Here is a 26,026-nt window from a genome sequence, read left to right as displayed (position 1 = left end):
CTGAGACAGATATACACTCACTGAGAAGCCCTAATACTCACTTTACCTCTTCTCATTCTGAGACAGATATACACTCACTGAGAAGCACTAATACTCACTTTACCTCTTCTCATTCTGAGACAGATATACACTCACTGAGAAGCACTAATTCTCACTTTTCCACTCATTTTCTATAAAACACGCTCACAACCTCATCCTAGTTTGCTATCAAAATTGCGGGGCAAACAATCCTGGGGCGACAGGTAGCTTAGTGGTTAAGAGCGTTGTGCCAGTAACTGAAAGGTCGCTGGTTCTAATCCCCGAGCCGACTAGGTGAAAAATCTGTTGATGTTCCCTTGAGCAAGGCACTTAACCCTAATTGCTCCTGTAAGTCGCTCTGGATAAGAGCGTCTGCTAAATGACCAAAAAAATAATAATCCCATTGAGACACACAAACCACTCTGATACAGAAGTATAACTCCAAGTGTTGTCTGTTGCACACAGTTTATTTAACAATATGGTATATAAGTAAGAAATGAGTCTTTAACCAGTTTATACAGTGATTTCATTCGCGCTTCCTTATATTTATAGTATTTTTGCTTAATAACAACTTGCATGATTTACAATAGGGAGCTAGGAGAACGTAACCCACCCCAAGTTTTATTCAAGTTTGTGTTTTTGAGAGAGGGGAATGAGGATGGAGGGTTGATAGATAGCTGGACTATTTATTTATCTCTTTTCAAAACAAACAAGCAGTCAACCAGTGAACCCCCATTCCCCCTCAGGATAGTCCGTCTGTCCCCCATTCCTCCTCGGGATAAGAGTCGGTTTTCTGTTCTCTTTATATACTTAACTTTACACATCAACAAATTATGACAAACTTTTTAAATGACAGAACCACAATTTTCTACATCCTCAAGTCAAGACAGAGATTCCGGTTTCCAGGCTAGTGAGATATTGTCCTTGTTTTTTTTGTGTGTGTGTGTGTGTGTGTGTGTGTGTATCAAGTGTTTCTGCATACATGCCAGTGTATTACACAAACTGCCATAGTCCATTTCCTATTTCAATACAAATGGATAGTTCTCCTCGAACACACACACTTCACAAAGAGGAAAAGGAGGAGTCCCTCCCTCTCAAATGCAGGTGGTTCTGTAAAAATGGTACAACACTTTAGATTACAATTGCCAGGGCTGCATCTGGAATGGCTCCCTATCCCCTATATAGTACACTACACTATATTGGGAACATGGAGCCATTTTCTAGATGCAGTCCCAGGAATGAGAAGAGCTTGAGAAGAGAAAAGAAACCTGGCCCGATTCCCAGACAAAATTATTTTACAGTCTCAACACAAAAGAAAAAAATGCTTTACTTTTTTTCTCCAAAAAGGTACAAAATAAAAAGTATGAATACTATAATGCAATTGTTTTATACATTTTCTTTAAAAAGGAAACAAAAAGGCATGACATCATACCAAATACCAAACAAATAAAACAAAGTCTGAGCACATTTTGGTCTCAACCAAAAAATATATATTCTTTGTGATTTAAACGTCTTTTAAACAGCAATTTGCAAAATCCCTCGACTCATAAGGAAGAAGAAACACCAGTTTTAGGAAACATCAACATTCCCCTATAAGTGTCGGCATTTAACATTTTACCCCATTTTCTCTCTTTTTACATCTCTTGAAACTTTTTACATGTAAGTAAAAACAAAACAAAAAAATGAGATTTTTCATTGCTTTATAAAGAACAAACAATATCTCAAATAAGGGAGGGGCCCGGAGTCCGAATACATCAGTGGAGGATGGGGGGAGACCGTGGTTTGTTTCTAGATGCATCCCAAATGGCACCCTAATCCCTACATAGTGCACTACTTTTGAGCAGGGCCCTGGTGCACTAATTGGGAATAGGGTGTCACCTATTTGGGACGTAGCCCAAGTCTCCCGTTTAATGCTACAATCCCTCCACAAACTTCTCCAGCGTATCTCCCGTCGTATCCCCTCCTGTGCCCAAGTCATTGTTCAACCCTCCTCTGGCGGGCGTGTTTATCTGCGATAGCATAGCGCTCTGCTCCGCCGTGGCCAAGTGTCCCTGGTCCATGGAGCCAGGCATGGGGCCTGCCAAGCCCGGGTGGGGGGACCCCGAGTGGGGTGAGGGCTGAACCTGGGGCGAAGGGCTGGAATGTGGGTGTTGTTGCGAGGGCGGGCACGGGGATTGTACGGGTGCAGGGGACCGGTTGGAGAGGGCATTGGCCATGGGGGACTGGCCAGGGAGGTGAGCTCCAGGCTGGGGCTGGCCGGCCAGCAGGTGGGCCTGGGCCTGGGGACTCATGGTGGGGCTGGGCTGGACCGGGGAGCCCCCCGTCTGCTGCTTGAGGACGGCCTGTTGGTTAGGGATACCCTGCTGTTGTTGTTGGAGCATCCGCTGGTGCAAGAGGTTCTGGGTGGTGGCGGTGGGGTCCATGCCCATGCCAGACTGACCCATCTGGGCCATGGGAGGGAGCTGGCCCTGGCCCTGCATGGCTAGCTGCTGCTGCATGCGGAGCTGAGAGTAGCTGGCTGGATGGGCCTGCTGCTGCTGCTGTTGTTGCTGTTGTTGTTGTCGTAGGAGCTGTCTCCGGTAGAGCTCCTGTATCTGGGCAGCGTTGGGTTGGGGGTTGTGTCCAGGGTTCATGAGTTGCCCCTGGGGTCCTAAAGCAGCCATCCCCTGGGCGATGGGTTGTTGAGGCTGCTGAGGGGGCATCCCGGGCCTCTGGACCCCCCCAGCCCCAGCCTGCATGGCTGCCATGGCCTGCATCGCCGGCTGGGCTCCCAACATCCCCGGCTGCTGTTGTTGCTGGGGGTTGCTGGCGTGGTACTTTGCCGTTCTCTGTTTGATGAATGCCGCCATGAGCTGGGGGTTGGACTTCAGGATGTTGAGGACCTGCTGCTGCTGCTGGGGTGAGCTGGGGGACTTGAGGGTCATCAGGAGGTCCTGGAGGGCGTTGGGGGCGATGGCCCCGGGTCTCTGGGGCGGCGTCTGGGGTCTGGGACCCCCCGGCTGGGGGACTAGCATCCTCTGAGCCTGGGCCTGTTGCTGAGGAGACATCATGGGTCTCTGTTGCATCGGTATCCCCTGCTGGGGTTGACCCACCTGGGGAGGGACTCCAACTCCTGGTTGTCCAGGCTGAGCTCCCCCAGTGCTGGGCCACTGACCTGGGGCCATGGGCTGCTGCATGCCCTGGGGCCCTCTGGGTCCCACCATTTGACCCCCAGCCATCTGCATGGGTCCGGCCATGCGTTGCTGCTGCTGGGGGTTCTGCTGGGGGTTCTGCTGGTGCATCGGCAGGCCGTTCATGTTGACCCGGTAGTTCTGCTGGTTCTGCTGCTGCGCTTGGGCCACCATCTCAATGTGCCGCGCCATCTTGACTGCAGCGAGAGGGGGTTGTTGTTGAGGGGGTTGTTGAGGTTGAGGGGGTGGCTGGGGTTGGGGAGGTTGCGGGGGGAGAGGTGACTGCTGCTGGTGTAAAGGGGACGCTTGAGGTCCCCCCTTGCCCTTGGAAGCTGGCGTTAGGGGATGACCGTTGCGAGGAGAGAACGCTGGGGTCTGCGGCTGGTTCGAAAGCGGTTGTTGGGGGGTTTGGGGTGGGTTATGCTGGGGGTGGGAGGGGGTGGTGTTGGGGGTTGTAGTGGGGGCCAGAGGGGGGGATGGTAAGCTCTGGGGCATTGCTCTTCCCTGCATGGTGGCCATTCTTCTCCTCATCATCTGAGCCTGCTGTAGGCGGTGCTGGAGCTGCTGCTGCCGTAGCTTGTGCTTGATGTTCAGACAGAACGGTACGGGACACTTGTTCTCCTGGCAGTGCTTGGCGTGGTAGCAGCACAGGGCGATGAGCTGCTTGCACACAGGGCAGCCGCCGTTGGTCTTCCTCTTGCAACCTAAAATAGATAAGAGAAGATATGTTATTGTCAATTTTCAAGGAGACATTAAAAAGTGTATTTTTCCTTTATCTCAACCCCCAGAGACACACATGGATCCACAGAGAGGTTAAGAGGACAGGGTCAGTCGCAGTGCAGCGCCCTTCGAGCAGTTTTGGGGTTAAGTGCCTTTCTCAAGGGCACAACAGCAGGATACTGATGCCAGCAACCGATTACATTACCTTTGGTGTGCTGCACCACGCGCTTCATCTTCTGGCAGGACGGCAGGCTGCAGTTGGCGTTGCGACACTGGCAGGCATGAACCAGGGACTGGATGCAGCGCTGGATGCTGAGACGGCGTGACTCCTGGGGACTCTTAGAGGCCTCGCCGGCGCCACCCGCTCCATTGCTGTCGTCGTCCAGCCCCAGGCCCCACTTGACCATCTGGTGCTCGTGGCCCTTGGCGGCGTAGCAGTTGATACACAGGTCAAAGTCCTGAGAGGAGAGAGGTGGAGGTTAATACATGCATGGACAGATGTAAGTGACAGAGCACAGCTATTGCCTGCTTGTTCTTTAGGGTTACTGTAAAACACTTTTTGACTACAGGCTTTATAAAACTCATTTGATTGTTTGGGACAAAGACACAGGAACATGGTATAAATCTCCAAAGATGGTGAGGATGTATGCATGTGTGTGTGTGTGTGTGTCTTACCTCACAGACGGTACAGTGCCAGCGAGTCTCCACGTGGTGTTTACACTCATTGCAGGTGTAGACGAAGCGGTCCTGACCCTGGTTGTGCAGCTCCACCAGCATACACATGGTGCTCCACTTACACCTTATGGAAACAAACGGTCGAAATTCATCAACCAATGGTCCTCTATGGCAGTGGTTTTCAAACCTCTCCTCAGGGACCCCCAGCCGTTCCATGGATCTCATCTATTCCACAGCTAGCACACCTGATTCAACTTGTCAACTAAACAGCCTTGAATAGGTGAATCAGGTGAGTTAGTTCAGGGCTACAACTACATTGTGAAATGTCTGAGGGTCCCAGAGGAGAGGTTTGAAACCACTGGCCTATGGAACGCTCTACCTTACCACCACTCCATCCATCAATACATTTTAAAACTGGCCTAAAAATACTAAAACACTTTAACAGACTCTCTCTGTGAAGGCCTTTTAGCATCTACCATTGTTGCTTTAGCTGGCTTGATTCTTACTGTATGTTGACTTTATTGTTACACTTAGCAGATGTGCTTATCCAGAGCGACTTACAGTCACAGTGCATTCAACTTAGGTAGGTAAGACAGTCATAATTGTTCAATTCTAAGGTAGAATTAAAGATGTAGAACTTTGAGATTCCTCTATTATGAAAAGCGCTATACAAATCAAATGTATTATCATTATCATTACCTCCTGAGAGAGCTGAACTCCCAGTGCTTGTCCCGGGCCAGGGTGAGGAAGGCGTCGCGGCCGTCCATCAGGTCACAGTTCAGCAGGGGGTCAGGGTCCATGATGGGGGGCAGCATATTGGCCATCTGGGCCGAGTGCAGGTGGATCACAAAGAACACCTGGAGGGAGAGAGGAGAGCAGTTAGACATACACTTGAAGAGAGCATCCCTCAATTCTTGGTTGTTTGCCATTGGGTTTGGGTCAGGCCAATACCGTATTGGTCCGAATATAAGACGGCCTTTTTTCCCCTCGAAATAGGTCCAAAAAAGTCGGGTCGTCTTATATTCGGGGTCTAGTATTCAGAGCGCAGTTTCTCTTCTTCGGCGCTCCCTTTAAATGTCAATACACATTCGCGGGCACAGATGGCGCCAAAAATTCGTTCCGGACGGAGGGAAGAGGCGTCCTTAACAACCAGCCCGTTACCGGTGTTTAAAGATGGAAAGACAGGCTGACCATTTAGAGACAAGTGGCTCAAAAGTGGGCCAGGTCAATAAACAACAGCGGAGGAGCTATGATGCCAATTTCAAAATAATGGTTGTCAATAAGGCAGAGTCATCTAACAACTGCCAAGCTGCCAAGACATTCGGGGTCACTGAGTGTAATGTAAGAAGATGGCGAGCAGAAAAACAACGTCTAAAAGATGCTAACAGTCAGCGAAAATCCTTCCGTGGTCCTCAAAGTGGTCGTTTCATTGAGGTTGACCGGAGGGTTTTTGAATATGTCAGGGAAAAAAGAAGTGAGGGAATGCCCATTACCAGAGCTGTCATCCAGGTTAAGGCCCTGGAAATCGCCAGAGAGCTCAACATCACTGGATTTAAAGCCAGCCTCGGCTGGTGTCGTAGGATGATGCGGCGTAATGGACTGTCACTTAGACGGAGAACGAGTTTGGCCCAACGCCTGCCGTCAGACTTCGGAGAGAAGTCTACTGTGTGAATGGATCCTGCATGCATGGGATGCTATTCCCTCACAGAGCATCATCGATGGCTTTAAAAAATGTTGCATCTCAAATGCATTGGACGGCAGCGAGGACGACGTGCTTTGGGAGGAGCCGGTGGAAGCGGAGCAGCTGGGGAGCGATGACAGCGAGAGCGAACACAGCGGGGCAGAGGACGTGTGTGAGGGATAGAGAGACATCGGAGGAGAAGTTTGGCGAATTTTTGTTAAGTTTAGTTAAATGTGTGGCCTGTATTTTCTCTGTTATTTAAAAATGTTGCTTTATTATTGCTTGATATTAATTTTGAATCATACTGTACATAGTTTGCCTTTGTGTTTAATTCACTGTGTTTTTAATATTGTTATTTTAAAATAAAATGAAGTTCTTTGTTCGGCAAATCTAGTCTGCAAATCTGTTTTTCTAAATGTTTGTGTTGAAAAACGGGGGGTCGTCTTATAATCAGGGTCGTCTTATATTCGGACCAATACGGTAATATCCCAGCTCAGAGATTCTAGAAGAGAATCTACACATGGCACCATTCTAAGAAACAACTTCATAAAACAGTTAAAGCCATTGAAAGACGACGTGTATCTCAAAGCGAAAGTGGCGACGTCATCATACCTCTTTGTGTTTCTCCAGGCTGGCGTAGAGCTTCTGGGACAGGTCATTGGCTACATTCGGCATACCAGGCTTCTTCTTATTGGTTCGGCTCACGCTGCCCTTGTTCTTATTGGTCTTCTTGCTGTTCTTCTTCTTGGCGTTCTTAGTGTCCCCTGGCGTGCCCTGAGGGAAGAGAAGAGGGAAGAGTTAGAAAAATATGGCAAATCAACAAATGTTTACACACAGGACAGTGAGGGCACAAACAATCACACGTATGTTATGCATTCAACTAATACATCATTTCACATAAAAACTACATTTTAAGACAAGACACTAGAGAGGTAGGAGTTATATGTATTCATGTAGGTAGGTTAGCTATTGATAATGATATTGTCTCTAGTACTATTATTGATAGTTCCCCGTTATCGGTCTATCCTATGACAGACTCGTCTCTCCTCCTCCTCCTACCACCTCCGGTGTATCGGAGCAGGATACGTTCTCCTCCTTCTTCCTCTCTTCCTCCTCCTGTTCCAGCTCCTTGATGCTCTCCTCCAGCACGTTGGGCCAGAAGTCCCCCTCGAAGTAGGGCATCTCGTTGGCCCCCGTCAGACAGTCCTCTGTCGCCTGCTTGAAGATGTCCTAGAGAAAAACACAGAAGAAGATTACTTTAATGTCCAATGGACACAAATGTTCAACTAATATGAGTCTTCTGCTTGGCTGGTTGTTGCTGTTCTAGCCCTATGAATACATTCAGAAACCTCAAAACAGTTTAGAGTTTGAAGACTTGGTTGGCCCTGTTGCAGAGAAAACAAGTTTCCCAAGGCCAAGGTTGGGGACTCAACTGGACCAAGTCTACAAGATAGGCCTGAAAGGCTTTAGCCATTGAGAGGCCTACCTTAAAGTCATGGAGGATCCTCTCAGCAAAGGCCTTCTCCAGCATCTTCCTGTACCACTCCTGCAACCTCTTGGGCTTGGGGATCTTCTGGTCGGCAGGGTGGCAGTGGAAGATGTAGTCGTCCCCCTCGCTGGGGGGGCACGCCCAGATGTGACCCTGAGAGTAGCTGAGGGGGAGAAGAGACAAGGGTTGGTTGTTTTGGTTAATGCAAGTGGAGAGTTACCGCCATCAAGTAAAGTGCTTTTACTTGAGAAAACTGCAATATGAATGTATATCATTGTACTATTAATTAAGACCTACCCAAGTTTCTTGACATACTCCAGGTAGCCAATCAGGATCTCATGATAGACTGCCGTCCTCAGCAGTCGAGGTTTGAAGAAGTGAATACTGTCCAGGTATGATATGTAGACCCGTCTGTGGAGGGAGGGAGACACAGGAATAAACAAATGTCATCAGTTAGTCACTAATTTCAATACATTTATAAATGTATACACTAAAAACTGCATATGTAATATGTTACTACTGAACCAAGGGTCTACCAACACATCACACTCAGTGTACCCCATTATAACCACCCAAGACCAGCCCCATGTAGGGGTACAGGTACTCAGGACCAGCCCCATGTAGGGGTACAGGTACAGGTGCTGACCTGGTGTTGGGGAAGGAGCAGTCCGAGCCGTACTCCTGCACGTGCATCCCGAAGAAACACACATCCACGCCGTCGATCTCCTCAAAGGCGAAAAGTGCTTTGGTTCTGTAGGGGAAGGTCTCCGACATCTCACCTGTATCCACAAACCTGACCAGAAAAAAACAGAAAGACAGACGTCTACATCTAACATTAACCATATGTGTCAAAGAGGCCAAACTGAGTGGGCGGCAGGTAGCCTAGTGGTTAAGAACGTTGGGCCAGTAACTGAAAGGTCGCTGGTTCGAATCCCCGAGCTGACTAGATGAAAAATCTGTCGATGTGCACTTGACCTAATTGCTCCTGTAAGTCTCTCTGGATAAGAGCGTCTGCTAAGTATGACCTGACCATTGAAGGCAGTAACAGGGAGTCTGCTCAAACATGCAGGTTCAACAACATCGTATTTAAGAGATTATGTGGTATATTCTTATCTCCTGGGCTCTCTGCAAAGCCCAAGTCAAACAAGGGTGGCGACCACACTGTTTACTGGCAACAATAAAACAGGAGTTTGGACAAATACTTAGTGTATTGACTATGTTGAGGTACAGACAAGACCTCCTTGCATGCTGCAAAAGTGCCTGCACAACTAAAGTAGTGCGCTAAATTTGAGTACCGTAAGTACACTAAAATGTTAGGTAGTGCACTACATGTGAGTGTCCACTCCTCAGTCCCTACCTGGATTTCATGCCAGGTTTGACCTCTGTAGTTTTGTCGGAGCTGGCCACCACTCGTACGAACACCTCCCCTGCCTCAGGGTGGTTCTGCCTCTTCAGGTATTTATTCACCCGGTCCTCGATGTACATGCCCAACCGCGTCGTCTGCAACCCTACACACACACACGCGCACACACACGCGCACACACACGCGCACACACACACACGCGCAAACACACACAGAGAGATTGGTCCAAAAAGGTCACAAACCAAGCCTTCATTCAGCAGGGAATGTTTTATGTATGAATAAATGTGCAGACAGAGTCTAATTTAGCTTAATGCCATGTGCATGGAAAGGTCAAACACGCTCTCTAGTACTACAAATGCCAGAGACAAAACAATGCAAAGAGCTACTGCAGGTAATTGGAGAAAGCCAGTGATCTCTTGATGTCATAAGTCCATGACATTCACCATATGGAAGTGGTTTGTCATTTAGAGAAAGGCTTCTGTAAAGCTTGAATAACTAGGCTATTATTACACAGATATTCAAAAGGTTTGGGCTTTTTCTAGATATTGCATGACAAGGAATTGGCTAAATATTCCAATACCCTTAAAGGGGAAATCAGCTGTTGCTACATCAATTTGTGGGCTTGAAGGATTGATACAGAATGTACCCATTTATTATTGAAGAATATAACTTATCAATGCCTCATGAGCTCAGTTCAACAGTTGTACCCCATCAGAACCCAAAATTAGCTGTTTTACTCCAATGTTTGTAAACAAAGTAAATATAACCAAAGCCTTTAATAAAACTACATTTTTGATATCACGGATGGTCAGTCCTTGCATCCATAGCTTGTCTATGAATTTGAAAGTGGGTACATTTCTCCAGCCCCATCACTCAGCTTTTTACAGAAACAGGGGCAGTGAAAACGCTTAGTTATTGTTTCAACTGCGAATTGCCGCTTTAAGATGTGGCTTATAGCCAGGGAATGGAAAAGAGGACTTACTTTTTGCAGAAAACTTGTTGTCCTTCCGTGTTTTCCCACTCTTCTTCAAACAGTTGTCACAGATGAATCTGTGAAAAAAAAAAAAAAAAAGAGTAATTAATGTAACTGGTATCGAATAAAACTTCTTCCCACCATTCTGTGTCACTGTCAGAGTCAGAATGTTTACCCGGATGGCCAGATGACGTCATAGTGTAGAACACATATCTGATGCATCTTCCGACCGCAATCTTTACAGTCAACAAACCTGGTGACAAAAACAAAACATCTTGGTTTGCTACAGAAACCCATTAACAGCTATACCCGTTATGTCTCCCATTTAGGTCAACAGTTTTTCTTCTTGTCCAAATTGTACTGTTCACGATATGTAAGAGTGCTGATTGGCTTGACTGCTAGAGTAGGAAGCCATAGAGAGATCAACATTCACTTAATATGCCTCCAGTTCTTACGCACGTGCAAGCAGACCAATGCAAGTGCGCCTTTGTAGGAGGGGTTGGAACACAAGACTCATATGTAGGCCATTATTAATTTATATATTAATAACAAATATACTTGTCGTTACAATAAACCTCAAATGTGTAGATAGAACGGCAATTAAAAGGTGAGCAAAAGTTCGAGATCTATGAGTGGCTCTTATGTTGCCTATTGAAAATCAAGCACGTGGCCAAAAGTGTACATGTTGAAATGCTTCCCTAGGACACTGACATAAAACTAAACACCAGATGGCGCTTCAGAGCAGACCAGGAGGTCTAGTAGGGCTACCTGCAGGAGCAGCAGGCTGATATGAAAGGTATACAGAGTGAGTCTGAGCCATACACATACAGATGGCACCTAGAAGAGCAACTAGTTAAAGAGGCTTACGGTTCAGGGTCTAGCGTGTCATTCTTCTTCCTCTCAAACTGGTCTTTAGATATCATTCTGAAGAGGCAGAGAAGACTAGTTAGATTACACGGCTAAATCATGACATGAAACATACATTTACTGCAAATACCTGAATATAAAAACACAAGATCCTATTGGAGTTTGAATGAGGTGAATGAAGTGAACTGGAGTATAATAAGGTAAGGAGGGGTTGACTCACGTCTGTGGTTGTGCCGGGTCGTCCCCTAACGTCACACTGTGCCCCTGGATCTCATTGAAGCACTTCTCACAGAAATGATACCTGGAACAAGACGACACACACACACATTCTAGCATATGGACCACAGAAAATGGCACTAGGCCCAAAGACCACCAACAGACATTTAAAACGTCCACTCGCCTCAACTTGATATGACTGAATTGTGGTTGTCGTACCCAGCTACCTTAAGTTGAATGCATTAACTAAGTCGCTCTGGATAAAAGAGTCTGCTAAATGTATAGATCTGAAACAGGATGACTACCTAAAGGTTGTCAGTGCATATATGAACATCAGAAAAGCCATTCCTATCTGAGATGTATAGTACTTTCTCGTTTGACTTCAAATCTTTCCATTAGGACTTGGGAGTGTCGGAATAGTAGACCATGCTGCAGGAGAGATCAGGGCCTGTATATTCATAAAGCATCTCCGCAAAGGAGTGCTGATCTAGGATCAGGTCCCCGTTATCATACAGTGTGATCTAAAAGGCAAAACTGATCCTAGATCAGCACTCTTTATTAGTACGGTCCCAGACCATGCTGCCTCGTGTTACAGCGTTATGCTATCTATCCACACACCACGGCCGCTGTGCTGCACAACGCCATTCCAAAGCTGCAGTTACATGACCTGAACACCAGGAGGAGCAAGGGGGCAGTTTCTGAGTGAGCACTCTACCATTTAGCGCAGGGAGAGGCAACTCTTCTTACCTGTTCTGGTAGCTGTAGTAGGTGCCACCGGTGGGTATGGTGCACAGCTGCTTACCATAACAGCAGAGAGTTTGAGGAGAGAACTCATACTGCACAGGAAGTGGACAACAAGAACGTTAGAATACAGATTTGCAAGAAAAGTTCATTTCAGTGATGCAAAAAATCTCTGCCTGCCCTCCCTCTCTCCATCATCATCCCTCCAGCAAGCCTCCCATCCCTCCATCATCATCCCTCCATCTAGCCTCCCATCCCTCCATCATCACCCCTCCATCTAGCCTCCCATCCCTCCATCTAGCCTCCCATCCCTCCATCTAGCCTCCCATCCCTCCATCATCACCCCTCCATCTAGCCTCCCATCCCTCCATCATCACCCCTCCATCTAGCCTCCCATCCCTCCATCATCGCCCCTCCATCTAGCCTCCCATCCCTCCATCATCACCCCTCCATCTAGCCTCCCATCCCTCCATCATCACCCCTCCATCTAGCCTCCCATCCCTCCATCATCACCCCTCCATCTAGCCTCCCATCCCTCCATCATCACCCCTCCATCTAGCCTCCCATCCCTCCATCATCACCCCTCCATCTAGCCTCCCATCCCTCCATCATCACCCCTCCATCTAGCCTCCCATCCCTCCATCTAGCCTCCCATCCCTCCATCATCACCCCTCCATCTCCCATCCCTCCATCATCACCCCTCCATCTCCCCTCCCATCCCTCCATCATCACCCCTCCATCTAGCCTCCCATCCCTCCATCATCACCCCTCCATCTAGCCTCCCATCCCTCCATCATCACCCCTCCATCTAGCCTCCCATCCCTCCATCATCACCCCTCCATCTCCCATCCCTCCATCATCACCCCTCCATCTAGCCTCCCATCCCTCCATCATCACCCCTCCATCTAGCCTCCCATCCCTCCATCATCACCCCTCCATCTAGCCTCCCATCCCTCCATCATCACCCCTCCATCTCCCCTCCCATCCCTCCATCATCACCCCTCCATCTAGCCTCCCATCCCTCCATCATCACCCCTCCATCTAGCCTCCCATCCCTCCATCACCACCCCTCCATCTAGCCTCCCATCCCTCCATCATCACCCCTCCATCTCCCCTCCCATCCCTCCATCATCACCCCTCCATCTAGCCTCCCATCCCTCCATCATCACCCCTCCATCTAGCCTCCCATCCCTCCATCATCACCCCTCCATCTAGCCTCCCATCCCTCCATCATCACCCCTCCATCTAGCCTCCCATCCCTCCATCATCACCCCTCCATCTAGCCTCCCATCCCTCCATCATCACCCCTCCATCTAGCCTCCCATCCCTCCATCATCACCCCTCCATCTCCCCTCCCATCCCTCCATCATCACCCCTCCATCTAGCCTCCCATCCCTCCATCATCACCCCTCCATCTAGCCTCCCATCCCTCCATCTAGCCTCCCATCCCTCCATCATCACCCCTCCATCTAGCCTCCCATCCCTCCATCATCACCCCTCCATCTAGCCTCCCATCCCTCCATCATCACCCCTCCATCTAGCCTCCCATCCCTCCATCATCACCCCTCCATCTCCCCTCCCATCCCTCCATCATCACCCCTCCATCTAGCCTCCCATCCCTCCATCATCACCCCTCCATCTAGCCTCCCATCCCTCCATCATCACCCCTCCATCTAGCCTCCCATCCCTCCATCATCACCCCTCCATCTAGCCTCCCATCCCTCCATCATCACCCCTCCATCTCCCCTCCCATTTCTCCATCATCACCCCTCCATCTAGCCTCCCATCCCTCCATCATCACCCCTCCATCTAGCCTCCCATCCCTCCATCTAGCCTCCCATCCCTCCATCATCACCCCTCCATCTCCCCTCCCATCCCTCCATCTCACCTTGCGGCCGCAGCAGTAGCCAAGGCTCATCATAACGGGGTCTATCTCCAGCTCAAACACCTCGGCCAGCTTGGAGCAGTACTTGTAGACGCGGGACGTCTTGCGGTTGTAGATCCAGGCGTTGTTGAACATGACCCAGATGTCTTCCACGTACTGCCAGGGCTCCTGGTACTGACCCGTGTCCAGCTTACGCTTTATGGTGGACAGGTCGATGGGGTTCTTCACGATGTCAAAGTAGTCCTGGAGAGAAGAAAGTCAGTTGTTCATCAGAGAGCGTCAGTCAAATGCTACACCTTCTAACAAATGTATGCGGACATGGGCAAAAAGGTAAGACTTTCATCTTTTCATAGAAAATAAAGTGAATATAACCCGTGATTCATCCTAAAACAGGAGTATAATTCAGATTTGCTGGACTGGAAGTTTCAGGTGAAACAACTGAAGACGTGTGTTTGAGCTCTGTGGCTATCTATGGAGTGGTTTAAGGGGTGGGCTACTTACAGGGATGCCCTGCAACATGGGGTCTACAGGCTGTCTAAAGGGTAAAGGCTATAGGTCCTGTCTGTAGCGTGTCTGTGTGTCCTCACCGGGATGCCCAGTACCATGGGGTCTACAGGCTGTCTGAAGGGTAGAGACTCTGGGTCCTGTCTGTAAAGAGACTCTAGGGTGGGCATGAGGGCCTGGCGCAGCTCCTCTGGCTTAAAGACTGGAGCAGAGACGGAGAGAAGAGGGGTGGGGGGTAGAGAAAGAGAGATTTAGTAGGGGTTTCTCTAAGTTTCATCCTAGACCAATTCCTTGTCCTGTCCCTAGTCCCTTCTTGAGGGAAAGATAGAGATGGCTAGAGAGAGAGAGAGAGACAGAGAGATGGCGAGAGAGAGAGAGAGAGAGAGAGACGTGTGTAGTACTCACTTTTCCTCCGTGACTGAGAAGGGGATGAGGACACTGTGCCATTGGCTCCTCCCCCCTCCTCCTCCTCCTCTTTGGGCTCAGTCTTCATCTCCGGCTTCTTCTCCTCAGTCTCCATTGGCTCCTGCTTCTCCTCTGGCTCCTCCTTCACTGACAGCGAACCAGAGTCCTCCTCAGTCTGGAAACAGGAAGTAAAGATGGGCGATTAATAAAGCTAGAAGAAATGCCTTGTTTACAGTATAACCCATGTGATTCATAGCTTCTATTTCTATGATTCAACATTTATTGTCTAATGAAATGGACTGACTATATTACTTCTGGAGCACAGCCTAACCAAGCCTGAATTAATGAATACATTAACAAACAACAAACACACCTCCATCTTGGGCTCGGTCTTGCCGCTGGCCGACTCAAAGTCCCGCTGGTCCCTAAGCCGCGGCTCGGCCTTGGTCTCCTGGGCTGGCAGGTCAGGCAAAGCATGCTGGGAGTGCGAATGCAAGTCGCCGCTGGCGGCAGAAGCCGGGGTGGGCACCCGGTTATCCAGACTGGCACCTGTCTGAGAAAGCTGAAAAAGAGAGAGAGGAGAGAGAGCAAGAGTGAGAGAGAGGAAGACCGCAAGCGAGAAAAAGAGGAGCGAGAGGGAGAGAGCAAAAGAAAGAAAAAGAGGGGGAAACGGAAGAATTACAAAAAGAGGGTCAAACAAGCAATTAGTGGAGAGCAAGTTCTTCACAATTTCTCAAAACAGTGAGTGAGAGAATACAGTGAGTTTGCTTGACAGATGAGACATTCCATGGTCGTCATGCAGCTAGAACACAAGATGGCATGGTCAACGGAGAGGTTAGGAAGGGATGCCGTAGGTTGGAGGTACAAGGTCGAAGGGCATGCCATGCGGTCTCAGGTCTCTCACCGGCGTGGTCGGGGTCTGCTGGGTCTGCACTGTAGGAAGCTCCGGTTGGGGTTGGGACTGAGTCTGTGGCTGGAGGGGGGTATGTGGCTGGGGTTGAGGAGGCTGGGTCGGGGTTGGGCGGGGAGGGGTGTTGGAAGGACCAGGGGTGGAGAGGGTGGGGGTTGAGCTGCGGCTGGAGGGCTTGGGGGGCTGCAGGTTAGTTGTGGACCCCCCTGCGGAGGAAGAGGAGGAGGGTGGAGGAGTGGAGCGCAGGGGGGGCTGGGAGGGGAGCTGGGGGCCCAGGGGACCAAGTGCACTCATGGGGAGGTTAGCGCTCTGCTGCTGCGGCGACTGCTGTAGGGAGAGAGGAGGTGCGCACACACACACACACACACACCAGAAGACACAGGAAGACACACAGACATACAACAGACAGACGATTAGACACACGTCAACCAAACACACACAGAGACTTGAGTTAAGGGAACCTCATGATAGTCAGTGTGTGAGTTGTGATGGTTACTGATTTAGTGGGGCATTGAAACCATCCCTCTCTCTCTCCCTCCATCCATCCATCCATCTCTCACCCTTGTGACAGTAGCCCAGGCCTTCCCTCCCATCTTTCTAACCCTCCCTCCCTTCATCTCTCCATCTCTCACCTGTGTGACAGCAGCCTGTGCTGGGGGCTGGCCTAGACCCAGGTTGTTAGCGTTCATGGCGCCGGAGGCAGAGGGGGGGAATGGGGTCTGAGGGGGATGGAACTGACTGTTCTGATTGGCTGTCTGGCCCACCATGCTGCCGCCGCCGCGGGCTCCCAGCATTCCCTGGGCCTGGGGCATCCGCGAGGGAGACAGACCCATCTGAGGAGGAGAGAGGGAGTGTTACCGGGGTAATAGGAGAACCAATCAATCAAATCCTAGATTTACACAAATACAATGAAGCATAAGGAGAGGAGTATGTCAGCCTTAATGCTATAGTTTGGGGCCCCTAAAAGACAGCATCATTTCATATATATCCCTTAAACCCTATGAGACTACCAACTTCAAATCAGAATAAAATCAGTCCGCATCGCAACAGTTTGCCATTTCAATTAGTCACTGTGACTTCTCTTCCCAGACAGCACCAACAGAGGGGTTGTCTATAAAACGGGAGAGATCATCAATTATCACGAGAGCTCTCGACAAGGCGGCGTCATCAGTGCACAAGCGGCACTCTGACTGACTCAAAGCGCTGGGAAAACAAAAATAAAATGGTGCCTTGTGTGCTGAAACGTGACCCCTGTAACTCCCTCATCCCACGCTTCGGTTTTACTAAAGAACTGTCGCCGTGACGCCACTGAGCGTTATAAGGGAACGCTGGGGAGTACGAGCTCGCTCTCCATCCCCCTCTCTCTCTCTCTCTCTCTCTCTCTCTCTCTCTCTATCCCCCACCTCTCTCTCCATCCCACCCTCCCTTGTACAGCCTAGTGTGTGTGTGTGTGTGTGTGTGTTGGGGGGTGGTACTCACGGAGGGGACGGAGCCCATGTTGATCTGTGTGGGGTGGTTCATGGGGGAGGCGGCACGGGGCCCTAGAGGCTGCTGGGACATCTGGATGTTGGGCAGGGCCATGGGGCTGAACTGACTGAGCCCTGCAGAGGAGAGGTGGAGCACAATGTCAGACAAGACACACACACACACAGGACATGACGCACAACACACTCATAGAGAGATGCCAAGCACATATGTCAAATTGATCGACACGAATATGCAGATTCACACCACACACACACAAATTGCCTTAAATAAGAAAACCTAGGGTGGGGTTGGTACCTTGAGGAATTTGCATGCGATTCATGATCTGATTTGGCACATTGGGAATAGACACTGGCCCGTCTGAGGAAGAGGAGGATGAGGAAGCACAGAAAGACAGCAGGATAAGGTCAGGGGTTGGAGGAGAGCAGCAAACAAAGGGAAATACATTCAAACAAAGAGCAAGAAAGATGACAAAAAAACAACCCCAAAAGGTTTAAGAAATAAAAGCCCTGGTTTTGGACTTACCACCACCACTACTACTACCACCTCCAGAGTGTTAGGGTTTAGGGTTATGGCTTGGTACTCACTCTGTGGCCTAACAGGCTGCCCAGCCAGGGTGTTGGGCTGGGGGAGACCTCCAGGCTGCTGTTGGGCTCCTGCAGCCGCCAGAGGCCCCTGGTTGATGATCTGTTTCTGGAGCCGAGACTTCCTCTTCTCCTCCAGCTCCTTCTGGATCTTATAGATTTTCTCTGCCAGGAAGTGGTAGTACTCGTCCTGGAGGGGAGACAAATGAGTGAATAAAACGGTTGGGTAATGTAGTTAAAAACAATCTAGCAGTCTAAAAACTAGTAGAATGCATAAGAACTAGTTTACCGTCACTATGGCTCATCAACTTCAGTGCTCAAGTGTTGGTAAGAGCACAAACTGATAGAGAGAAAAGCAGGACACTGAGGACTATTCAAGGGGCTTGTTTGTGGGGAATGTGAGCTGTGTACTCTGCTGTTGGCAGACTCGTACAGTGCATTCGGAAAGTATTCAGACCCCTTGACTTTTTCCACATTTTGTTCCGTTACAGCCTTATTCTAAAAAGGATTGTATCTTTTTTTTCTCTCATCAATCTACACCCATAATGACAAAGCGAAAACGGGTTATACATTTTTGCTATTTAAAAAAAAAAATGTTTTAACGGAAATATCACATTTACAGTATTCGGACCCTTTACTCAGTACTTTGTTGAAGCACCTTTGGCAGCGATTACAGCCTCAAGTCTTCTTGGGTATGACGCTACAAAGCTTGGCACACCTGTATTTGGGGAGTTTCTCCCATTCTTCTCTGCAGATCCCCTCAAGCTCTGTCAGGTTGGATGGGGAGTGTCGCTGCACAGCCATTTTCAGGTCTCTCCAGAGACCTTTACATAAGTATTCAGACCCTTTGCTATGAGACTCGAAGTTGAGCTCAGGTGCATCCTGTTTCCATTGATCATCCTTGAGATGTTTCGACAACTTGACTGGAGTCCACTTGTGGTAAATTCAATTGATTGGACATGATTTGGATAGGCACACACCTGTCTATATCAGGTCGCACAGTTGACAGTGCATGTCAGAGAAAAAACCAAGCCATGAAGTCCAAGGAATTGTCCGTAGAGCTCAGAGACAGGATTGTGTCGAGGCATAGATCTGGGGAAGGGTACGAAACAATTTCTGCAGCATTGAAGGTCCGCAAGAACACAGTGGCGTCCATCATTCTTAAATGGAAGAAGTTTGGAACCACTAAGACTCTTCCTAGAGCTGGCTGCCCGGCCAAACTGAGCAATCAGGGGAGAAGGCCCTTGGTCAGGGAGGTGACCAAGAACCCGATGGTCACTCTGACAGAGCTCCAGAGTTCCTCTGTGGAGATGGGAGAACCTTCCAGAAGGACAACCATCTGTGCAGCACTCCACCAATCAGGCCTTTATAGTAGAGTGGACAGACTGAAGCCACTCCTCAGTAAAACGCACATGACAGCCTGCTTGGAGTTTCCCAAAACATTTTACATTTTAGTCATTTAGCAGACGCTCTTATCCAGAGCGACTTACAGTTAGTGAGTGCATACATTTTCATACTGGCCCCCCGTGGGAATCGAACCCACAACCTTGGCGTTGCGGTTGACAACTCCGCTGTGTCCTCCTCCCAGAGTGCGAAGAGCCTAGGCGTGACCCTGGACAACACCCTGTCGTTCTCCGCCAACATCAAGGCGGTGACCCGCTCCTGCAGGTTCATGCTCTACAACATTCGGAGAGTACGACCCTGCCTTACACAGGAAGCGGCACAGGTCCTAATCCAGGCACTTGTCATCTCCCGTCTGGACTACTGCAACTCGCTGTTGGCTGGCCTCCCTGCCTGTGCCATTAAACCCCTACAACTCATCCAGAATGCCGCAGCCCGTCTGGTGTTCAACCTTCCCAAGTTCTCTCACGTCACCCCCCTCCTCCGCACACTCCACTGGCTTCCAGTTGAAGCTCGCATCCGCTACAAGACCATGGTGCTTGCCTATGGAGCAGTGAGGGGAACGGCACCTCTGTACCTTCAGGCTCTGATCAGTCCCTACACCCAAACGAGGGCATTGCGTTCATCCACCTCTGGCCTGCTGGCTCCCCTTCCTCTGCGGAAGCATAGCTCCCGCTCAGCCCAGTCAAAACTGTTCGCTGCTCTGGCACCCCAATGGTGGAACAAGCTCCCTCACGACGCCAGGACAGCGGAGTCACTCACCACCTTCCGGAGACATTTGAAACCCCACCTCTTTAAGGAATACCTGGGATAGGATAAAGTATTCCTTCTAACCCCCCCCCCCCCAAATTGTAAAGTGGTTATCCCACTGGCTATAGGGTGAACGCACCAATTTGTGAGTCGCTCTGGCTAAGAGCGTCTGCTAAATGACGTTAATGTGCCCTTGAGCAAGGCACTTAACCCTAATTGCTCCTGTAAGTCGCTCTGGATAAGAGCGTCTGCTAAATGACTAAAATGTAAAATGTAAAATGTTGCAAACGCCATGCTCTACCAACTGAGCTACACGGGACTAAAAAAGGCACCTAAAGGACTCTGACCATGAAAAACAAGAGTCTCTGGTCTGATGAAACCAAGATTTAACTCTTTGGCCTGAATGCCAAGTGTCACATCTGGAGGAAACCTGGCACCATTCTTACAGTGAAGCATGGTGGTGGCAGCATCATGCTGTGGGGATGTTTTTAAGCGGCAGGGACTGGGAGACCAGTCAGGGTCGAGGAAAAGATGAACGGGGCAAAGTACAGAGAGATATCCTTGATGAAAACCTGCTCCAAAGCGCTCAGGACCTCAGACTGGGGCGAAGGTTCACCTTCCAACAGGACAACGACCCTAAGCACACAGCCAACACAACGCAGGAGTGGCTTCAGGACAAGTCTCTGAATGTCCTTGAGTGGCCCAGCCAGAGCCCAGACTTGAACCCGATCGAACATCTCTGGAGAGACCTGAAAATGGCTGTGCAGCGACGCTCCCCATCCAACCTGACAGAGCTCGATGGGATCTGCAGATAAGAATGGGAGAAACTCCCCAAATACAGGTGCGCCAAGCTTGTAGCGTAATTCCCAAGAAGACTCAAGGCTGTAATCGCTGCCAAAGGTGCTTCAACAAAGTACTGAGTAAAGGGTCTGAATACTTATGTAAATGTGCTATTTTCTAAAAACCTTTTTTTGCCTTGTCATTATGGGGTATTGTGTGTAGATTGTTGAGGAAAAAAACAACAATTTAATCAATTTTAGAATAAGGCTGTAACGTAGCAAAATGTGGAAAAAGTCAAGGGGTCTGAATACTTTCCGAATGCACTGTACATGTCCCCTTCCACCTTCCTAGCTCTCGTACCCTGCTGTTGGCAGACTCGTACATGTCCCCCTCCACCTTCCTAGCGTATGCCACCAGGTTCTCCATCCGCCTGTCCTTTAGAGCGGCCGGATCTGGGGTGGGGAAAATGGCTTGTACTCTGGACAGAGAGAAGGAGAGGGGGAGGGAGAGAGAAGAGGCAATGAATAAACAAACTAATGAATATGGGAAAGACTCAGAGTCTCTAGACTATTTTCAAGTGATTCACTGCTTATGTAGCCTTAATAAGAACATGACTTTCTCATTACTGAGCTTCTGATAAAAGTGGATGCGAGTTGTTATGGCTAGGAAGTTCTGTTTGTGTGGTGGGTGACGATAAAAAAATCTAAAGGCTTCCGGTGAGTCACAATACAAAACCACTGCTTTGGAACTGAACCACGGCTCTGTGAGACTTGTGTTTAATATTCCATTGAGATAAGAGTATTTTAACGGTTTTCTATGGTCGTTTTCCCACTGCAGCCATCTGGACGTACAGTTTGTGGACGAGGTGGTTGCGGAGGTCCTGAGTGACGTGTTCATGCCAGGTCTTCCTGACTCCCGTGGCTGAGAGGGGGGCGGCGGTGGGCAGGCTACCCCCCATGGAGCCAACACCTGACCCGTCGGACAGCAGCTGACTGAGAGGGGGAGGAGAGGAGAGGGTGAGATTAGGACAAGGGAAAACATTTTACATAGGCCTGAACATAAACTCATGAGAAGTTACAATTCAGTTAAGTCTGGTGCTGTGTCAACAAGTCAATTCATATGGAAACCTATGTGAGAGGTTCTTCAATACAGCTAAGTGGGGCCAATTAACTTATTATCCATGATCGTGCTATATGCCTTCTTTTGTGTTTTACTTGCAGTTTCAGTCACTTGATCTATTTACTCTCAGCTAAAGCAATAGTTTGTTGAATAACCACTTCAATTCAATCAATTGATTCCTTGGCACAGCTCCAAGGCATTACATATGTTTGCTGAGACTCACTTGTTGGGAGAGTCCGAGTGCAGGTTGGTCTGATCTGATGAGGCCACGCCCATCGCCCCGCCCCCCATCGCCATCTGGTTACCTGGAGAAACAGCGACACGGCACGTTAGAATCTGTATGTGTGTCTAGATGCAAGTTAAGATTGTATTACACACACGTCGCGCCACACACAAGACAGAAGCACACACACGCTTTAATGTTTACGCAGTTAAATTAAGTAGAAACTGTTACTAGACGGTTAACTAAACAATAAAACCTGTTGAGCAAGGTCCAATGGAGACTGACTAAACCATGGTCCCTTAATCAAACACTTATCCCAAACTGACACACCTTGGGTCGTGCTCATTAGGCAGCAAACAGAAAATTGATTGAAACAGGGCGGGACCACCTGAACTGGTCCAATAAAACACTAATTCCCATTTCAAAACGTTTCCAAATGTCTTCTGTTAAGTGTCCTAATGAACACAGCCCTGCTATACATGGCTAACACACAACAAAACCCCTCTTTACCTAGTGCATTGATGGGTCTCATCTGCTGTGGATGCTGCCCTTGGGTAGCGTTCTGTCCCCCTGGGGGGGTCTGTCCGGGGGTGGGGGTCTGGTTACTGTAGGGCAGGCCCAGGGCGGCGTAGGCCCTCTGCATGGAGGAGGGATCAATGGGGGTGGGGGTGTTGAGGGAGGGGGTGCTGGGGGGGCCAGAGACCACAGAGGCCAGGGAGTTCTGGAGGGCAGCGTTGGGGGAACTCAGCAAGGCTGGAGGAGGAGGGAGAGAGATTCTGGTTTACGTTGATTTTGATTGATTTGACTTTGATAAACATATGCTGTTAGCTATAGTCCTATACAATGTAATCAAACTCCACTATACCCATGGTCATGTACGCACACATTCATGTATACACACAATCAGAACACACACACACACACACACAAAGCTTTCATAACTTGATTGATTGATATTTATTGTCCTCCAAGAGGACATTCTTGAAACTTTACTTGCTATGGGATAACCGTGTGAAACAGCAGATATGGTTCTAATCTTAGTGGTTCAACCACATTGTGACACACAAGAGCTGTAGAAATTCCTTCAGGGGTATTACATGTGTACAATCCGCATATTAAATAGAGTTCAGCCAACATACCACTCTAAGTCTGCATGCCAAATGGCACCCTATTCCCTATATTGCACTACTTTAGACCAGGACCCACAGTGCACTATGTAGGGAATAGGGTGCAATTTGGGACGCACCCTAAGACTAAAAATCAGAGGAGACCGAACAGAAACGCTGCTTGCCATTTACACTGGCAGGAGTAAAGTCAGTGGTGCCATTGTGCTTTCCAGCATGCGAATCAGACAGAGAGAAAAACTCTCTGAAGAACAGAGTGATGAAAGATGCTGAGCAGAGGGAGAGAGAATGAGCAAGCGGAGAAAGAGAGCAGAGAGAGAGAGAAAGAAAGAGTAAAAGAGCAAGAGGAATAAACAAGAAAGTAGAGTAAGGCAAGGAGATGGAGAAAGAGGGAGAGAGAAAAAGAGAGGGAGCAATTAGAGTGAGAGAACAAGAAAGCAGAGAGAAAAAAGCATCCACGGAGGCAGGCAGTCATCTCAGCACGGTGGTGGTGGGGGGTTTAAATGAATCATCAGCCCACCAGCCAATCGCACGGCAGGACACCCACACACCCTCCATGCCTCCCTTCATCCCATTCCTCCTCTCCTCTCCTCCTATCCCTCCTGCGTCTCGGATTACAAACCCAGCAGGAGTCCACTCTTGCTCATCGAGCGCTAGCCTGGTCCCAGATCTGTTTGTGCCGTCTTGTCAAGATCTATGGTCATTGGCAAGACAGCACAAACATATCTAAGACCAGGCTAGTGAAACACACGCCTGGTATATAAATATCCTACAGGTGGCGCTGTCTTATGGATGATGAAGTACTCATGGAGTAGGATGAGGTGATCTCTAGTTAATGATCTAAGTTAAGTTTTGGGTTTTCACCCTAATGGTTGATATATGGGGAGCAAGTAAACTGATCCTAGATCAGTGTGTGTGTGTACTACTCACGTTGCTGGTTCTTCTTGTCGCTGGCGTTCTTTAGCGGCAGGCAGACAGGACAGTCGTGCCGCGTACAGTTCTTCCAGTGTGAGATGATCTGTCTGGACGACGCACAGTGAGCCACTAAAGAGGGGAACAGAAGAGCAGAAGGAACACAGCGTTAGACCACCTGTAACACAGGTTTAATGTCACGTGCACAAGTACAGTGAGATGCCTTGCAAGCACTAAACCCAACAATGCAGTAATCAATAACAATGTAATACTAAAAATAACAAGGTAGAACAAAAACACATAAAACAAAGAAGAAAAAAAGAGTTTGGAACTTGGTAGTGAGTGTTGCAACCGAGTACAGATGATTTTTACGTGCTGCGCGCTTCAGCACGTAACATTGGATGCAGTCTTTCACAGTGCCATCCGTTTTGTCCCCAAAGCCCCATATACTACCCACCATTGTGACCTGTACGCTCTCGTTGGCTGGCCCTCACTACATATTCGTCGCCAAACCCACTGGCTCCAGGTCATCTATAAATCACTGCTAGGCAAATCCCCGCTTTATCTTAGCTCATTGGCCACCATAGCAACACCCACCCGTAGTATGCGCTCCAGCAGGTATATCTCACTGGTCATCCCCAAAGCCAACACCTCCTTTGGCCGCCATTCCTTCCAGTTCTCTGCTGCGAATGACTGGAACGAACTGCAAAAATCTCTGAAGCTGGAGACTTATCTCCCTCACTAACTTTAAGCATCAGTTGTCAGAGCAGCTTACCGATCACTGCACCTGTACACAGCCCATCTGTAATTAGCCCACCCAACTACCTCATATTGTTATTTATTTTGCTAATTTGCATCCCAGTATCTCTATTTGCACATCATCTTCTGCACATCTATCATTCCAGTGTTAATACTAAATAGTAATTATTTTGCACTATGGCCTATTTATTGCCTTACCTCCATAACTTACTACATTTGCACACACTGTATATAGATTTTCTATTGTGTTATTGACTGTATGTTTTGTTTTATCCCATGTGTAACTATGTGTTGTTGTTTTTAATCGCACCGCTTTGCTTTATCTTGGCCAGGTCGCAGTTGTAAATCGGCAGTCCCGTTCTGTGAGCTTGTGTGGCCTACCACTTCGCAGCTGAGCCGTTGTTGCGCCTAGACGTTTCCATTTCACAGCACTTAACAGTTGACCGTGGCAGCTCTAGCAGGGCAGAAATTTGATGATCTGACTTGTTGGAAAGGTGGCATCCTATGACGGTGCCACGTTGAAAGTCACTGAGCTCTTCATTACAGGCAATTCTACTGCCAATGTTAGAATATGGAGATTGCATGGCTGTGTGCTCGATCTTATACACCTGTAAGCAACGGGTGTGGCTGAAATAGCCGAATCCACTAATTTGAAGGGGTGTCCACATACTTATGACCATCTAGTGTATGTAAGAATATTATATTTACAATGTGCAGGGATACTGGAGTGATAGCAGTAGATATATAGGTCACTAGCCATCAGGATATATGATAAACAGAGTAGCAGCAGCATATATGATGATTGTATGTGAGTGTGGGTGTGTGTTTGTGTAGAGTCAGTATAATTGTGTGAGCATGTTATGTGTATGAGCAAATGGAGTGTATGTGTTGGAATGTCAGTGTGCGTGTAGAGTCCTGTGATTGTACATGGAGACAGCGCCAAAAAAATCCTCCACACATACAATAGTCAACTCAGATAATCCGCGTAGCCATTTTGTTAGCTATTTAGAAGCCTTATGTCTTAGGGATTGAATATGTTCAGGAGCCTGTTGGTGTCAGACTTGATGCACCGGTACCGCTTGCCGTGCGGAAGCAGAGAGAACAGTCTATGGCTTGTGTGGCTGGAATCTAGGGCTGTCCCGACTAAAGAAAATCTTGGTTGACCAAGAGTCGTCTGTTCTTTCGAAATGTTAAAACGTGTATCTTTCCATATACATTGCATTCGGAAAGTATTCAGAGCCCTTGACTTTTTCCACATTTTGTTACGTTATA

General features: G+C 48.6%; 1 protein-coding gene across 1 annotated transcript in view; it reads right to left on the bottom strand.

Moving 5' to 3' along the window:
* Positions 1–452: 452 nt before the first annotated feature.
* The window catches only part of LOC311119126 (CREB-binding protein-like), a 49,832-nt gene continuing 24,258 nt past the window's right edge, over positions 453–26,026 (bottom strand). The window contains exons 5-33 of the mRNA XM_084193872.1: positions 24,014–24,127; positions 22,470–22,712; positions 21,960–22,041; positions 21,469–21,609; positions 20,978–21,095; positions 17,690–17,876; positions 17,400–17,462; positions 17,097–17,218; positions 16,250–16,450; positions 15,612–15,944; positions 15,081–15,269; positions 14,708–14,882; positions 14,386–14,504; positions 13,802–14,041; positions 11,920–12,008; positions 11,177–11,257; positions 10,957–11,013; positions 10,265–10,342; positions 10,099–10,166; positions 9,111–9,261; positions 8,400–8,546; positions 8,051–8,164; positions 7,751–7,916; positions 7,327–7,494; positions 6,877–7,038; positions 5,283–5,440; positions 4,584–4,707; positions 4,114–4,366; positions 453–3,892 (exon numbers count right to left, since the gene is read on the bottom strand). Coding sequence (XP_084049998.1) covers positions 1,932–3,892; positions 4,114–4,366; positions 4,584–4,707; positions 5,283–5,440; positions 6,877–7,038; positions 7,327–7,494; positions 7,751–7,916; positions 8,051–8,164; positions 8,400–8,546; positions 9,111–9,261; positions 10,099–10,166; positions 10,265–10,342; positions 10,957–11,013; positions 11,177–11,257; positions 11,920–12,008; positions 13,802–14,041; positions 14,386–14,504; positions 14,708–14,882; positions 15,081–15,269; positions 15,612–15,944; positions 16,250–16,450; positions 17,097–17,218; positions 17,400–17,462; positions 17,690–17,876; positions 20,978–21,095; positions 21,469–21,609; positions 21,960–22,041; positions 22,470–22,712; positions 24,014–24,127 — 6,104 coding nt within the window. The 3' untranslated portion in view covers positions 453–1,931. The remainder of the gene's footprint in view (positions 3,893–4,113; positions 4,367–4,583; positions 4,708–5,282; positions 5,441–6,876; positions 7,039–7,326; positions 7,495–7,750; positions 7,917–8,050; positions 8,165–8,399; positions 8,547–9,110; positions 9,262–10,098; positions 10,167–10,264; positions 10,343–10,956; positions 11,014–11,176; positions 11,258–11,919; positions 12,009–13,801; positions 14,042–14,385; positions 14,505–14,707; positions 14,883–15,080; positions 15,270–15,611; positions 15,945–16,249; positions 16,451–17,096; positions 17,219–17,399; positions 17,463–17,689; positions 17,877–20,977; positions 21,096–21,468; positions 21,610–21,959; positions 22,042–22,469; positions 22,713–24,013; positions 24,128–26,026) is intronic.

The sequence above is a fragment of the Coregonus lavaretus genome, assembly GCF_964263955.1.
Source record: "Coregonus lavaretus genome assembly, contig: HAP1_SCAFFOLD_408, whole genome shotgun sequence".
Taxonomy (NCBI): domain Eukaryota; kingdom Metazoa; phylum Chordata; class Actinopteri; order Salmoniformes; family Salmonidae; genus Coregonus; species Coregonus lavaretus.
Note: the sequence above shows the minus strand (reverse complement) of the source record. Positions and strands in the feature narration are given on the sequence as shown.